General features: G+C 38.5%; 1 protein-coding gene across 1 annotated transcript in view; it reads left to right on the top strand.

The window, feature by feature from the left end:
• Ripk2 (receptor interacting serine/threonine kinase 2) overlaps nt 1-16,010 on the top strand; it is a 46,786-nt gene that overhangs the window by 23,733 nt on the left and 7,043 nt on the right. Inside the window, exons 4-7 of the mRNA XM_027950826.2 lie at nt 7,039-7,196; nt 8,932-8,981; nt 9,829-9,990; nt 13,344-13,429. Of these exons, the coding sequence (XP_027806627.1) occupies nt 7,039-7,196; nt 8,932-8,981; nt 9,829-9,990; nt 13,344-13,429 (456 nt within the window). The remainder of the gene's footprint in view (nt 1-7,038; nt 7,197-8,931; nt 8,982-9,828; nt 9,991-13,343; nt 13,430-16,010) is intronic.

Genomic DNA, 16,010 nt, shown 5'->3' with positions numbered 1-16,010 from the left:
CTGGGAAACGAGGAGATAGCAACACAGGGATACAGCGCTGCAGTTTCTGCCAGCCGTGCAAGCACCGTACTCAGTGCTGAATTCTGGGTTCGAGACGGGGGAAGGAAGCGGTCCAATTCGGTTCTCCACACCGGTCAGACCACAGAGGAGGCCAGCGGCCACCATCTTGGAGAGCTGACGTCACCATCCCTGTTTTCGACTGACCGCAGCTCATTCAGCCATAGAACAGGTAATTTCAGGCTGCCATTCGCCTGCAGCTTGCAGACAGATTACTCAGGCTCAGTGCTAAAGAACCCACGGAAACTGCTTCTTGGAGCCTGCTCTTGTCAGAGCATACACCGAGCACGGAGCGGCCGAGTTCCGGCTCCTGGAACTGCTCTGGCTCAGGGCTAAGGAGCCCGCGGAAACTGATTCTCCGTCCGGGTCCTGCTGAGTATTGTGGAGGTAAATACCAACCGAGCCTTCGTGGGCAGTGGCAACAGGACTGAGACGGGGCCTGTGAGGGCCAGTCGGGACTCACCCGTTGCTTTGGTCACCCGGCAAAGGGAACGAAATGCTGCCATTCGCATAGGATACCAACATGGCAGAGATCTGATGTCATCAGAAAGCAGCGGAGGAGAGAACTTCATCAATACCAGCGGTGACAGAAACAGTTGGTCTCCTGGTAGGGAGGGTGAGTCACAGACACCCGAGTCTCCCTTGCTTTGTCTTCGAGCCAGAGGGGAAGAGCCGGGCCGCCGCCCGCGTCCGGAGCAGGCCCAGCGGCTCGCCGGCGTGGTGGTCGCGTGACCCCAATTGGAGAGGGGGCGGAGCGGAGCCACCACCCGCGCCCACAAGGTGGGCAGACCTGCGACCCAGTGGTACGCGAGCGTGGTAGGAGGGGCAGGGCAGAGCCGCCGCCCGCGCCTGCAAGTTAAGCAGACCTGCGACAGACTGGCGGGTCCGGCCCAGCGGCCTGCCAGGGTGGTACACACGTCACCCCAACTGGAGTAGAGGCAGAGCAGAGCATTCGCCCACGCCCGGATCAGGCCCCACCGGTGTGGTGGTCACGTGACCCCAATTGGAGTGGGGGCGGAGCGGAACCGCCACACGTGCCCGCAGGGTGAGCAGACCTGCGACCAACCTGCAGATCAGGCCCAGCGGTCCGCGGGCATGGTAGCAGGGGCAGGGCAGAGCCGCCGCCCACGCCTGCAAGGTAGGCAGACCTGCGACAGACCGGCAGATCAGGCCCAGTGGCCTGCCGGCGTGGTACACACGTCACCCCAATTGGAGTAGGGGCAGAGCAGAGCCGCCGCCCGCGCCAGGAACAGGCCCAGCGACCTGCCGGCGTGGTAGTCACGACACCCCAATTGGAGTAGGGGCAGAGCAGAGCCGCCACCCGTGCCCGAAAGGTGGGCAGACCTGCGACCGACCAGCGGGACAGGCCCAGGGGCCTACCGGTGCGACAGACACGTCACCCCATTTGGAGTAGGGGCAGAGCAGAGCCGCCGCCCGTGCCCGCAAGGTAGGCAGACCTGCGACCGACCGGTGGAACAGGCCCAGCGGCCGGCCGGGGTGGTAGGCACGTCACCCCAATTGGAGTAGAAGCAGAGCAGAGCCTTCGCCCGCGCCCGGAACAGGCCCAGCGGTCCGGGGGTGTGGTAGACAAGTCACACCAATTGGAGTAAGGGCAGAGCAGAGCCGCCGCCCGCGCCTGCAGGGTAGGCAGACCTGCAACCGACCGGCGGATCAGGCCCGGTGGCCTGCCGGCGTGGTACACTCGTCACCCCAATTGGAGTAGGGGCAGAGCAGATCCGCCGCCCGCGCCCAGAACAGGCCCAGTGACCTGCCGGCGTGGTAGTCACGACACCCCAATTGGAGTAAGGGCAGAGCAGAGCTGCCTTCCGCGCACGGAATAAGCCCAGCGACCCGCTGGCGTGGTAGACACGTCACCCCAATTGGAGTAAGGGCAGAGCAGAGCCGCTGCCCGCGCCTGCAAGGTAGGCAGACCTGCGACCGACCGGCAGAACAGGCCCAGGGGTCCGCAGGCGTGGTAGACACCTCACACCAATTGGAGGAGGGGCAGAGCAGAGCCGCTGCCCGTGCCTGCAAGGTAGGCAGACCGCTGCCTGACCCTGCAAGGGAGACTTTTCAACTATACAAGAGCAATATAAATATATAGGGGGAAATAACATTTCAAAAACACAACAGTTTCACCAAGCAGAAAGAAATGCAAGCAGTATGAAAAGACAAGGAAAGAAAGGACCACAAGCAATGCAGGTCAACTCAACTTTAGAAGAGGTAACAGCTACAGCAGATGGAATGTCAGATAAAGAATTCAGGATATACATGCTTCAGATGATCTGGAGTATGAAGGAAGACATTAGACAGCAAAATCAGACAATGAAAGATCACTTCGACAATGAATTACGCAAACAAATCCAGGAAGCAAAGGATCAACTATACAGGGAGATAGAGGTTATAAAAAACAAACAAACAGAAATCCTAGAAATGCAGGAAGCAATAAACCAGCTTAAAAACTCAATGGAGAATACTACCAGCAGAGTAGAACACTTAGAAGATAGAACATCAGACAATGAAGACAAAGTATTTCAACTTGAAAAGAACATAGACAGCTCAGCAAGACTGTTAAGAAACCATGAGCAGAACATCCAAGAAATATGGGATAACATTAAGAGACCAAACATAAGAGTCATTGGGATACGGGAAGGTATAGAACTCCAAACCAAAGGAATGAGCAGTCTATTCAATGAAATAATACGAGAAAACTTCCCAGACTTGAAGAATGAGACAGAATCCCAAATCCTAGAAGCCTACAGGACGCCGAATGTGCAAAATCATAAGAGATCCACACCTAGACACATTATAATGAAGATGCCCAACATACAGAATAAGGAGAGAATTTTAAAAGCTACAAGAGAAAGGAAGCAGATTACATTTAGGGGTAAGCCAATCAGGATAACAGCTGATCTTTCAACACAGACTCTGAAAGCTAGAAGATCCTGGAATAACATATTTCAAACACTGAAAGAAAATGGGTTCCAACCAAGAATTGTGTATCCAGCGAAATTAAGCTTCAGGATGGAAGATGAAATTAAAACCTTCCACGATAAACAAAAGTTTAAAGAATTCGCAGCTAGAAAACCATCTCTTCAAAACATCCTCGCCAAAACATTACAGGAAGAGGAAATGGAAAATAACAATGAAAACCAACAGTGGGAGGTAGGACAGTAAAGGGGGGGAAAATAATCAAAGAGGAAAACAAACCATGTTTAGTAACAGAAATAAACAAATATGGCTGGAAGAACATCCCATATCTCAATAATAACCCTAAATGTTAATGGCTTAAACTCACCAATCAAGAGACACAGGCTAGTAGAATGGATCACAAAACAAGACCCAACAATATGCTGCCTACAGGAGACGCATTTGATAGGAAAAGACATACATAGGCTGAAGGTGAAAGGTTGGGAAAAATCATATCACTCATATGGACTTCGGAAACAAGCAGGAGTGTCCATACTCATATCAAATAAAATAGATTTCAAGCCAAAGTTAATCAAAAGGGATAAAGAGGGACACTACATACTGCTTAAGGGAACCATACACCAACAAGACATAACAATCATAAATATATATGCCCCAAACAGTGGTGCAGCTATGTTCATCAAACAAACTCTTCTCAAGTTCAAGAGTCTAATAGACCACCATACAATAATCATGGGAGACTTCAACACACCTCTCTCGCCACTGGACCGATCTTCCAAACAAAAGTTGAATAAGGAAACTATAGAACTCAATAACACAATTAATAACCTAGACTTAATTGACATATATAGAATATACCACCCAACATCAAGCAGTTACACTTTTTTCTCAGCAGCACATGGATCCTTCTCAAAAATAGATCATATATTATGTCACAGGGCAACTCTTAGACAATATAAAGGAGTAGAGATAATACCATGCATCTTATCTGATCATAATGGAATGAAACTGAAAATCAACGATAAAAGAAGGAAGGAAAAAGCATACATCACTTGGAGAATGAACAATAGGTTACTGAATGATCAATGGGTTATAGAAGACATCAAGGAGGAAATTAAAAAATTCTTAGAGATAAATGAAAACACAGACACAACATATCGGAATCTATGGGACACATTGAAAGCAGTTCTAAGAGGAAAATTCATTGCTTGGAGTTCATTCCTTAAAAAAAGAAAAAACCAACAAATAAATGATCTCATACTTCATCTCAAAATCCTAGAAAAAGAAGAGCAAAACAACAGCAAAAGAAGTAGAAGGCAAGAAATAATTAAAATCAGAGCTGAAATTAATGAAATCGAAACAAAAGAAACAATTGAAAAAATTGACAAAACTAAAAGTTGGTTCTTTGAAAAAATAAACAAAATCGACAGACCCTTAGCCATGCTAGCGAAGAGAAGAAGAGAGAGAACTCAAATTACTAGCATACGGGATGAAAAAGGCAATATCACAACAGACACTTCAGAAATACAGAAGATAATCAGAAATTATTTTGAATCCTTATACTCCAATAAATTAGAAGATAGTGAAGGCATCGATAAATTTCTTAAGTCATATGATCTGCCCAGATTGAGTCAGGAGGATATAGACAACCTAAACAGACCAATATCAATTGAGGAAATAGAAGAAACCATCAAAAGACTACCAACTAAGAAAAGCCCAGGACTGGATGGGTATACAGCAGAGTTTTACAAAACCTTTAAAGAGGAACTAATACCAATACTTTTCAAGCTACTTCAGGAAATAGAAAAAGAGGGAGAACTTCCAAATTCATTCTACGAGGCCAACATCACCCTGATACCTAAACCAGACAAAGACACTTCAATGAAAGAAAACTACAGACCAATATCACTAATGAACCTAGATGCAAAAATCCTCAATAAAATTCTGGCGAATCGGATACAAAAACATATCAAAAAAATTGTGTTCCATGATCAAGTAGGATTCATCCCTGGGATGCAAGGCTGGTTCAATATTCGGAAATCAATAAATGTTATTCACCACATCAATAGACTTAAAAATAAGAACCATATGATCATCTCGATAGATGCGGAAAAAGCATTCGACAAAGTACAGCATCCCTTTATGTTCAAAACTCTAGAAAAACTAGGGATAACAGGAACATACCTCAATATTATAAAAGCAATCTATGCTAAGCCTCAGGCTAGCATCATTCTGAATTGAGAAAAATTGAAGGCATTCCCTCTAAAATCTGGAACAAGACAGGGATGCCCTCTCTCACCACTTCTGTTCAACATAGTTCTCGAAACACTGGCCAGAGCAATTAGACAGACGAAAGAAATTAAAGGCATAAAAATAGGAAAAGAAAAACTTAAATTATCACTATTTGCAGGTGACATGATTCTATACCTAGCAGACCCAAAAGGGTCTACAAAGAAACTATTAGAGCTAATAAATGAATTCAGCAAAGTGGCAGGATATAAAATCAACACGCATAAATCAAAGGCATTCCTATATATCAGCGACAAATCCTCTGAAATGGAAATGAGGACAACCACTCCATTCACAATATCTTCAAAAAAAATAAAATACCTGGGAATCAACCTAACAAAAGAGGTGAAAGACTTATACAATGAAAACTACAGAACCCTAAAGAGAGAAATAGAAGAAGATCTTAGAAGATGGAAAAATATACCCTGTTCATGGATAGGCAGAACTAACATCATCAAAATGGCGATATTACCAAAAGTTCTCTATAGGTTTAATGCAATGCCAATCAAAATCCCAACGGCATTTCTTGTAGAAATAGAGAAAGCAATCATGAAATTCATATGGAAAAATAAGAGACCCAGAATAGCAAAAACAATGCTAAGCAGGAAGTGTGAATCAGGCGGTATAGCGATACCAGACTTCAAACTATACTACAGAGCAATAGTAACAAAAACAGCATGGTACTGGTACCAAAACAGGCAGGTGGACCAATGGTACAGAATAGAGGACACAGAAACCAATCCACAAAACTACAACTATCTTATATTTGATAAAGGGGCTAAAAGCATGCAATGGAGGAAGGATAGCATCTTCAACAAATGGTGCTGGGAAAACTGGAAATCCATATGCAACAAAATGAAACTGAATCCCTTTCTCTCGCCATGCACAAAAGTTAATTCAAAATGGATCAAGGAGCTTGATCCATTTTAAAAAAAATAAAAATAAAAATAAAATGTGTAGAATGTTATTCATTGATAATTCTCTTAATACCCATTGTTGTGGTCTTAAATACGCCTATATGGTAGCTATATTATTTTTTACCAAATATGACACTTTTAGTAGTGAACATTAGACATATAATGATAATCTTTACTATTGAGATTTTACTTTTTCCAAAATTTAAGGACTTCTAGGACATTATGAATGAGAACATATAAACCGAAGTTGTGAAAAATGCCTAATAACAGTTGTATGAAATGTACTTAGCAATTCTGAGATATATATGAATTTGGAAAGCACATGCTATGAAATTACTTGACTTAAAATTACTGTTAAGCCAGGCACGGTGACAATGTCTGTAATCCCAGTGCCCGGGAGGCTGAGACAGGAGGATCAAGAGTTCAAAGCCAGCCTCAGCAAAGGGGAGGCACTAAGCATCTCAGTGAGACCCTGTTTCTAAATAAAATACAAAATAGGGCTGGGTGTGTGGGTGAGTTCAATCCCTGGTTCAAAAAATAAAATAAAAAATTACTGTTGAGTATATATTCATTAAGAATATAAGGCAAAAACCATTAGATTGCCTTGTAAATTTTGTAATAGTGTGCTAAACTTCAAGTCAGTATTTATTATTTCAAGAATTTGGGGGCATAGCACTCTGGAATTTAATTCAGTATGAAACTGGCAGAATAAATAGAAATAAAATATTAACATATATGACACCTGTGATAACTAACTACAGTGACTAAACACAAAGAGAGTCAATTCTTGGGCTTTTTAAAGAGCAAATACTTAAATTCAGCTATGTACTCTTTTCTTTTGCAGATTGCAGATTTTGGTTTATCAAAATGGCGCATGATGTCTCTCTCACAATCACGAAGTAACAAATCTGCTCCAGAAGGAGGGACAATTATCTATATGCCACCTGAAAACTATGAACCTGGACAGAAATCAAGGGCCAGTGTCAAACATGATATATATAGGTACTGCATCTTGTCTAAAACATAAGATTAATCAACCAGAATTTTGAAACGTTAAAGTATGATTTTTTTATTCTTCTTCCGTAATTGTGGTGAACATAAATTAGAAACCACAGTAATTAATATTATTCAAATTAAAGGTGCTGTCCTTTAAGAAACTTTTGTATTCTTTAAAAAAAAGTTAAAAGTTCTTCTATTAATTTGTAATATGTACTCAAATGTTCTTATCATATGCCCTGGGGAGGCATAGAGAAACTGATTCCTCATAGCTTAGCTTTAAATTTTTCAACCTTTTAATCTCTGTTATCTGTTCATATTTTCAGAAAAATGAATGAGCTTATAAAATGTACTGGGGATTTTTCTATTTTAAGAATCCCTGATGTTTGTAAATGTGTGCCAAAGGAATCATTGTTTGATAAAATCGTGTTTTTGTGTTTCAATGCAAATTACTTATAATCTCATAATACAGTAATAAGTATAATACATTGTTCTTGGTAGTGGTTGTTTGACAGGAGAAAAGGAAAGTGATAATTTTTAATGCATAGAATTAGGGGTGGGTGCATTCACTTCATGTATAAGTTAAACTAGTGTCTTTTAACATGATAATTTATGCAAAATCAGACATTTACCATGAACACATTTTATGTCCCTTTAAAAGAACTTTTTTCTATCTTTAAAAAATAATCTATCTGATAAATACAAAGATGCTTTTTAGCAATTAATGCTATAGCTCTACAAAAAAAAAACCTGTAGAGTTAATTAATCTTTTCCAAAAAGATTTTAATTTTTGTTACTTCTAATTAAATCCAATGCCAACCAATCCATATTAGTGACTGCATTAAAACACCAGGTATAAATCTTGTACATTCACACTATTGTATGAATAAATATTCTTTTTATATTCTGTTCCCTGATATTTTTAGCTGATTTTATATATTATTCTGAGGAAAGGGAACAAAAATATTTACATATTCTAGCCAACAATTCTTGAAAGCTGATTTGATTTTGTAAAAAAAAGACCAACTTAAATCTACTTATTCATTTTGTGAATTATGCCATTATGTTCAATTTTGGTATTCCCTGTCAGGGAAAATGAGGAAATATTATTTCTTGATTTGAGTGTGCATTTCCTCTGTAATCTTCACTCTCCCTCTAAGACTGTGTGTCAGTACCTAATCGATTCAATGCGTCCATTTTGGATGCACAGTTAATTTGGTAGTGCAGTAAAATTTCTATATCCTACTTAATCATTGATCCCAAATATAAGCTTAGTGAACCCTAAGTGATTTACAATCAAAGTTTAATTGTAAGCAGAATATTTTCAGAATAAAAGGTCAACAGAGTAGGGCTACATAAGACAGACATTTTTTATGTTCTTTATTTTGTGTAAAAAGTAGAATCATGTAATTAGAGAGCATGGCTTACCTGAGTATTCAGGAATGACAATTAATTGTCCTCTAAAAAGGTAACTTTAAACTTTTATTACAGTAAATTCCTGGATGTTTTCAAGTTAAGATTAATTCCCATTCAAAATAAAATGCTTTGTATGAGCATTCATCCTCTTAGTTGCATGTGGTGATTCTTTAAGCAGCATTTCAACCACCTTCACTTTAAGAAATGTTATCTGCACAGTCTGCTTTTAAATTAGTGCTGTTTTAATTTATTATGCAAAGCTCACATATAACATATAATATGTAAATCACATTTAATTTAAAATAAATGTTTTTATTTTAAACAGCTATGCAGTTATCATGTGGGAAGTGTTATCCAGAAAACAGCCTTTTGAAGGTAACTTACTCTGACTTCCTTATTCTTGGTAGCATCAGGTTGTTAGGCCACACTCAGAACTATCTAAAGCTTATCTTATTTTAAATCTATAACTTATTTCATACAAAAAGCACTATAAAAATATAGCAGTTTATTAATTATGCATATCTGTGTACTCCAAAGTATACTGGATTAAAGATCTGTTCTGATTTCACCATATACTGGAGAGTGTACTGGATTAAAGATCAGAAATATCTAGATTCTAATTCTTGATCTGACAGTAATTAGCTCATGATCAAGCTTCTTGACTTCTCATTTTTTGTCTTCTATAAGAGTTATGAATAACTATTTCCAAGATCCATTCTATAAAAATTTAATTAATATTCCTTTTGGAAAGACTGCTAAACTTTGAAAAATAATGTCTTTTTCATTCTCTGATAATATTGTTTTTATTTGGAGGTTTATATAGGTCAGCTTGCTGTGTAACAATTTCGAAATCTCATTGGCTTACAAAGTAAACATTTATTTCTTATGCACATTAGATATTAGTCACTGTAACTCCTCTTGCCCTGCTAGGTTTCACTCAGCCCTACTGAGCTCTGCCCAGCTCTGCTCTACTCATGTCCCCTTGACAAAATCGCAAAACAGGGCCAAGCCCAGAATTAATGTAATGAGGAAGTAAATTCCTCCCACAGGAGGTGGACAGGTCTGACACTGCCCGGGAATTGCACATATTCCTTTTACAGAAAGGGGTAGGATGAATCATTCCTAGAATTTTAAGATTCCCTCATTTTCATTTGGCTAGATTGGGTGTCTAATATACTGGAGCATAATATCTTTCTACTTAATGACATATTTGTTTTGACAGAAGTCACCAATCCTTTGCAGATTATGTACAGTGTGTCTCAAGGACATCGACCTGACACTACTGAAGAAAGTTTGCCATTTGATATACCTCATCGAGCAGTCATGACCTCTCTAATAGAAAGTGGATGGGCACAAAATCCAGATGAAAGACCTTCTTTCTTAAGTGAGTATACAGTTTTAATCTGGACCCTTTGAATTACAGAAATAACCGAAAGAGTGTGAATAAAATATTGGAAATTATGCAAATTACCTGAGTAGCTCAAAGTTGTCTGAATTATTTTCACCTTTATTACTCCTAGCACTTATATATAGGGACTGTTTCTAGAGAAGAATAGAGAATTTATAACAGAAAAGAGAAATTTCTGGCAGGAGTAACAGTTCCATTCATGTATTCAGCAAGTATTTGTTGAACACTTAGCATCTGACACCTACTCACTGGAATAAGCACCAAAAACAAATAAACAAAATATAAATTACTAACTTCCCGAGAGCTCACATTTAGTCAAAAAGGCAGAAAACAATGAGACAATAAGCATGATAGTAGACTAGTTAAGGAAAGGGCTTTATAAGGAGCTGATAATTTGAATTGAGATTTGAAGCTTAAAAAAAGCTAGTTATTCAAAAGCTGAAGGAAGAGTGTTTTAGTCTGAGAAAACAGCAAGATTCTGAGCCTAAAAGAAGAAAATGTTTCTATTTGTAGGCAACAAAAAGAAAGTCTATTTAGCTGGAATTTAGTGAGCAAGGAATGAAGTAAAGGAGGTGAGAATAGAGAGGTGATAAAGATGTTAGCCATCATAGAAGGTTAAATTTTTTTTCAAGTGTGATGGAAAGCCATCATAGTGTGTTTTGCAGGGAAGTATGTTCTGATTTAAGACTAGGTGAAATTACTCTTGCTGCTGTGTGGAAACTGGAGAAAGGAAAGAGTAGAAGCAAAGAGACCAGCTAGGAAGTCTTTCATTAATTGTCTAATAAGGTGATGATTCTGGAGATAGAAAAATTATACAGATTTAAGATGTATTTCAGAGGTACAGTGACAAAATTCTGATGAAAGACATCTAAATGTGAATGTAGGAGAAAATCTTCATGGCCTTGGTTTAAGCAGAGTTCAGAAGTTTGACATCAAAAACAGAATTTATAAAAACAATTAGTAATGGGACTTTAAAAAATTGGAAACTTTTACGCTTCAGAATGCACACTGAATCAGGAAAAGACAAGCTACAGACAGGGAAAACATATTGTATATCATGTATCTGATAAAAGGATTTGTATCTAGAAATATAAAGAACTCTGACAATTCAATAATTGGTCAAATAACACAATTTTAAAAATGAATAGAAGATTTGAATTTCACCAAAGGAATTATACAAATGATTAAAAAAATGAAAAGGTGATTAACATTATTAGAAAATACAGATTAAAACTACAAGGGCTGGGATTGTGGCTCAGAGGTAGAGCACTTGCCTAGCATATGTGAGGCACTGGGTTCGATTTTCAGCACTGCATATAAATAAATAAATGAATGAAATAAAGGTCCATCAACATCTAAAAAAATTTTTTTTAAAAAAAACTACATAAAAATACCATTACATATCTACTTAAATAACTGTAACTAAAAAGATACATAATAAGTGTTGACAGTGACATGAAGAAGCAAAACACTCATAGATAGTGGATAGGAATGTAATGTGGTTGTTTTAGTCAGCTTTTTCACTGCTGTGACTAAAAGGATCCAACCAGAACAATTTTAGGGGAGGAAAAGTTTATTTAAGGGCTCACAGTTTCAGAGGTTTTAGTTCATAGAAAGCCGGTTCCATTCCTCAGGGCTCAAGGTGAGGCAGGACATCATGTGGCACAGGGAAGCAGCTCACATAATGATCATGAAGCAGCGAGAGAGGTTTCCACTTGCCAGACAAATATATACCCCAAATGCACTCCCCCAGTTCCCACCTCCTCCAGCCACACCCTACCACTTCAGTTACCACTCAGTTAATGCCTATCAGGGGATTAATTCACTAATTGGGTTAAGATTCTTAAAATCCAATTATTTCTCCTCTGAACCTCTCACATTGTCTCACCCATGAGCTTCTGGGGGACACTCACATCCAAACCAGCCATGGGGAAAATGGTTTGGAAGTTTATTAACAATGAAAAATAAGTTTACTGTGCAACCCTGTAATTCCACTCACAGGTAGTTACCTAAGAGAAATAAAAACATGTTCATACAAAGACTTTTATATGAATAATCATTGTAGCATTATTCAGATTGCCAACAAGTGGAAAGCATCATAATTACTGATACTACTATAATAATATGCAAATTTGTTGCTCAAGGGAGAAACTAGGGCTCCTTGTATAAAATTGAACTTCATTCACAGACAGTCTGGACTGAGTAGAGATTATTGACAATAAAGAGTCAAGTACCCATATTAGACCTCTGAGCCATTCAAGCACTTAGAAACATGAGTAGAAGAAGAAGAAAAGAAATTAAAAATTAGAAGAAATAGAAAGTGTAGTCTCTTGTATCTCAGAAGCCACAAGAAGAAAAGTTTCGGGGAGGAAATACCAGTCAGCCATGTTTAATCTGTCAAGAATCCAAATAAAATAAGCAAGAGGTTAGCTGGGTATAGTGGTGGGAGGCTGAGATAGGTGGCTCTCTTGAACCTAGGAGTTCAAGTTCAGGGGTCAGCCTAGAAAACATAGCAACACCCCATCGCAAAACAACAACAATAAAACAATTTCCCATCACTGTCATCATTGGAAATCCAAACAAATATAATTTTAATGGCAATACGAAAGCAGACTGATGTATATCTAAAAATCAATTAACTGGAAAGAAATAGGGAAAATTTATATAAGATTTTTACTCATTTTTAAATTGTTATTTGTTCTGTTTTTGAACTGTCAGAGTTCTTTATATATTCTAGGTACAAGTCCTTTAGCAGATATGTGACATGCAAATATATTCTCCCAATCAGTAGCTTATCTTTTTATTTTTTTCCTTAATTAACAGTATTTTTCTGAAGTGCGAAAATGTTCATATTTTTGAAGAACAATGATCAGGGTTTTTTTTATAGATCCTGTTTTTGATGTTGTATCTAAGAAATCTCCCAACCTCAAGGTGATGAAGATTTTTTTCTATGTTTACATTTAGGTGTATGATCCTTTTCAAATTAATTTTTATGTGTGATGGTGAGGTAAGGATCTAAATTATTGGTTTTCATGTGACTGTACAGTTCTCTCATCACTATTTCTTAAAAAGACTGACCTTTCCCCCATTGAATTGACTTAGCCCCCTTGTTGAAAATCAGTTGACCATGATTGTAAGAGTTTATATTCAGACTCTCAATTCTATTCCTTTGATCCTTATGTCTAACTTTATGCCAGTAATAAAAATTCTTTAAAAAAAGCTGGCTGTCATTAGTTTAACTTAGGGCTTTATGACTTAAATGTTCACATTTTAACTTAATGATTACAATCAATCTGAACTCAAATTATGATTTGTTTTTTCTTATCTAGAGTGTTTAATAGAGCTTGAGCCAGTTCTGAGAACATATGAAGAGATAACTTTTCTTGAAGCTGTTATTCAGCTAAAGAAAACAAAGGTAAATTGCCCTATGAAATGCTAGAAATTGGAACTTTAAACAACTCTCTGTGACTTATGAAGTTTTTAGATTAGTTTTTATCTATATACTTTACACAGATATGGGTTATAGTTTTAAGATAGGAGAATTTATCAGAGACTTTGAATACTACCTTTCCCTGTCACCACAGGGTTTTTCTGTCTTTTTCAGAAATGACCAACTTCAGATTTAACATGTCCAGAATCTTCATATATCAGCTGTAAATTTAAAATGTGTAATGAAAGGCCATCTATATATATAATGAGTGTGAATATCACACAGGGGTGGTTGTGTATGTGTGTTTTAATTTACATTTACCTTCCTTAAGTTTTAATATCTACAAAGTAGTAGATACCTGGGTTCTTGGATTTATCATTTTATTCATTATAATTGGGTTTTTTTGAGATTTATTGTCAAGATAAGTTACAGAATTTTATTATAATTGAAGCCCCAAAATATATCTTTAATTGCTTGGGGTTAAACATGTTTTGTTTGCTTGTTTGTTTTGTTTTGTTTTTATTTTCTCACTCAAATAGTCCTTGTTGCTTGGACAAAAGTAGCACTAGAAGTTAATGTGAATTACCTAGGACAGTTGTTTGATCACTCTGGCTCCTGTGGATCAGAAGAACATAAAGGACTATTACTCTAGGGTTTTCTGATTATTTAAAATTGTTTAAAAAGCTGCTGTAGTCCTTTAGGGCTGAGTAAGGATGGAATAGCATTTGCTAGATCTCATTAAATTGCACTTAATATTTGATAATAAAAACCACCAGTTTGGGGCCGGGGATGTGGCTCAAGCGGTAACGCGCTCGCCTGGCATGCGCGGGGCGCTGGGTTCGATCCTCAACACCACATAAAAATAAAATAAAGATGTTGTGTCCACCGAAATCAATCTCTCTCTCTCTCTCTCTCTCTCTCTCTCTCGCTCTCGCTCTCGCTCTAAAAAAAAAAGACATCAGTTAGCCAAACTCTTAGGTTATGGAACAAGCACAGTCTGCAGTTAACTTTATTACTAAATGAGACTGCTTTCTCCTTGTGATTCACTACATCTTTTAACATAACCTTTAGTTTAGTTTAAAAGGAAATACAAAGGAAACAACTAATCCAACTGAAAAGTTGTGGTAGCAATATTCATGCCTGAGTTTTGGCAGGAACTTAAAAAGGAACTACTGTTTTTGAGATCTTTTGATAAACTTTTCACTAACTCTCTCACTTCTTTTTTATGCAGGGATTGGGGGTGGGTACCAGGGATTGAACTCAGGGGCACGCCACCCCTGAGCCACATCCCCAGCCCAATTTTTTTTTATTTAGAAACAGGGTCTCACTGAGTTTCTTAGCATCTTGCTTTTGCTGAGGCTGGCTTTGAACTCAGGATCCTTCTGCTTCAGCCTCCTGAGCCACTGAGATTACAGGCGTGCGCAGGGCTTGACTCCCTCACTTCTGAGAAATCCTTTCCAGAGCATACCAGTTTCTCCATTTGATAGATACAAACCTAAGAAAATATCTCTTTCTGCCTAATTATTTCAGTTCCTTTTTTTCTCCTTACAATTTTTTCTTGTCCTTCCAAACAAAGCTGGATGAAAGGGCCTATTGTCTTAGTTATGAAGGGGAAGTTTCAAGAGGATGATGGCCAGTGTCTCACTGGGGGATTCTTCTGCCCAGAGGAATCCAAGCCACCATAAATGGCCACCTAAATCTTAATATCTCAAATAATTAACAAATAATAAAACACAAACACTCAGAATATATATTTACAAAAGTGAAGCCCTTAATAAATCTAGTCCACATGGGTTCTTGAACTAGACAAAGACAAAATGGCTCCAGTATTTTATTTAAGGGAGTACGTCAAAGGCAGGGGTAGTTTCAAGGATGAAGTCTTACTTTCCTGATGTCTTGTGGTCAGCAGATTTATTGACATCTTGGCAGGTCACACCCATCTCAGGTGCCCTGTGGGATCTTGGGCAGAGCTTGAGGGGGAGGCTCACCTGCATCAGTCGATCAGTCCCTGAGGGGTGCTACAGGGAGTTAGCAATGCCAGACCTGTCCCCTCATTAGGCTACTATGCACAAGAGTCCACACACAGCCGTTGGACGGCTCGTGACAGTTACGAGAACCATTCCAGATCATTTTTGTTTCTAGCACTAGGATTCTATATATAAAACATTAAGTTTTAAAGAAATTTTGGCCTTTAAAGTAAAGTATATATTTTCAGGTACATTAATACCATTTAGTAATAGCATTGCTTTCTTCAGTGTTTTTAAGTTGCAGTATTGCTTTCACTTAGAGTTGTTATAGTTTGGGGTGTTTTGGTTTGGTTTGGTTTTCTCTTTAAACCCTTGTATCATTCTGTGAAGCTGCTAAAGCGAAAATATCATCTGATTTTTACAGATTAGATATCTAAGGTATAGAGAAGTTGTCACTTAAATAACACCTCACATAGCTAGTTAATGGCAGGGCCAACCACAGAATACAAATATAATAAGATTTTTCATAAAGAAATTTCTGAAAATGAAGATCACTATCGAGAGTGACTTATTTTGTTTGCATTTCCTACATTTTTTTT

The sequence above is a fragment of the Marmota flaviventris genome, chromosome 15 (assembly GCF_047511675.1).
Source record: "Marmota flaviventris isolate mMarFla1 chromosome 15, mMarFla1.hap1, whole genome shotgun sequence".
NCBI classification, from domain to species: domain Eukaryota; kingdom Metazoa; phylum Chordata; class Mammalia; order Rodentia; family Sciuridae; genus Marmota; species Marmota flaviventris.
This window is presented reverse-complemented; position numbering and strand designations above follow the sequence as displayed.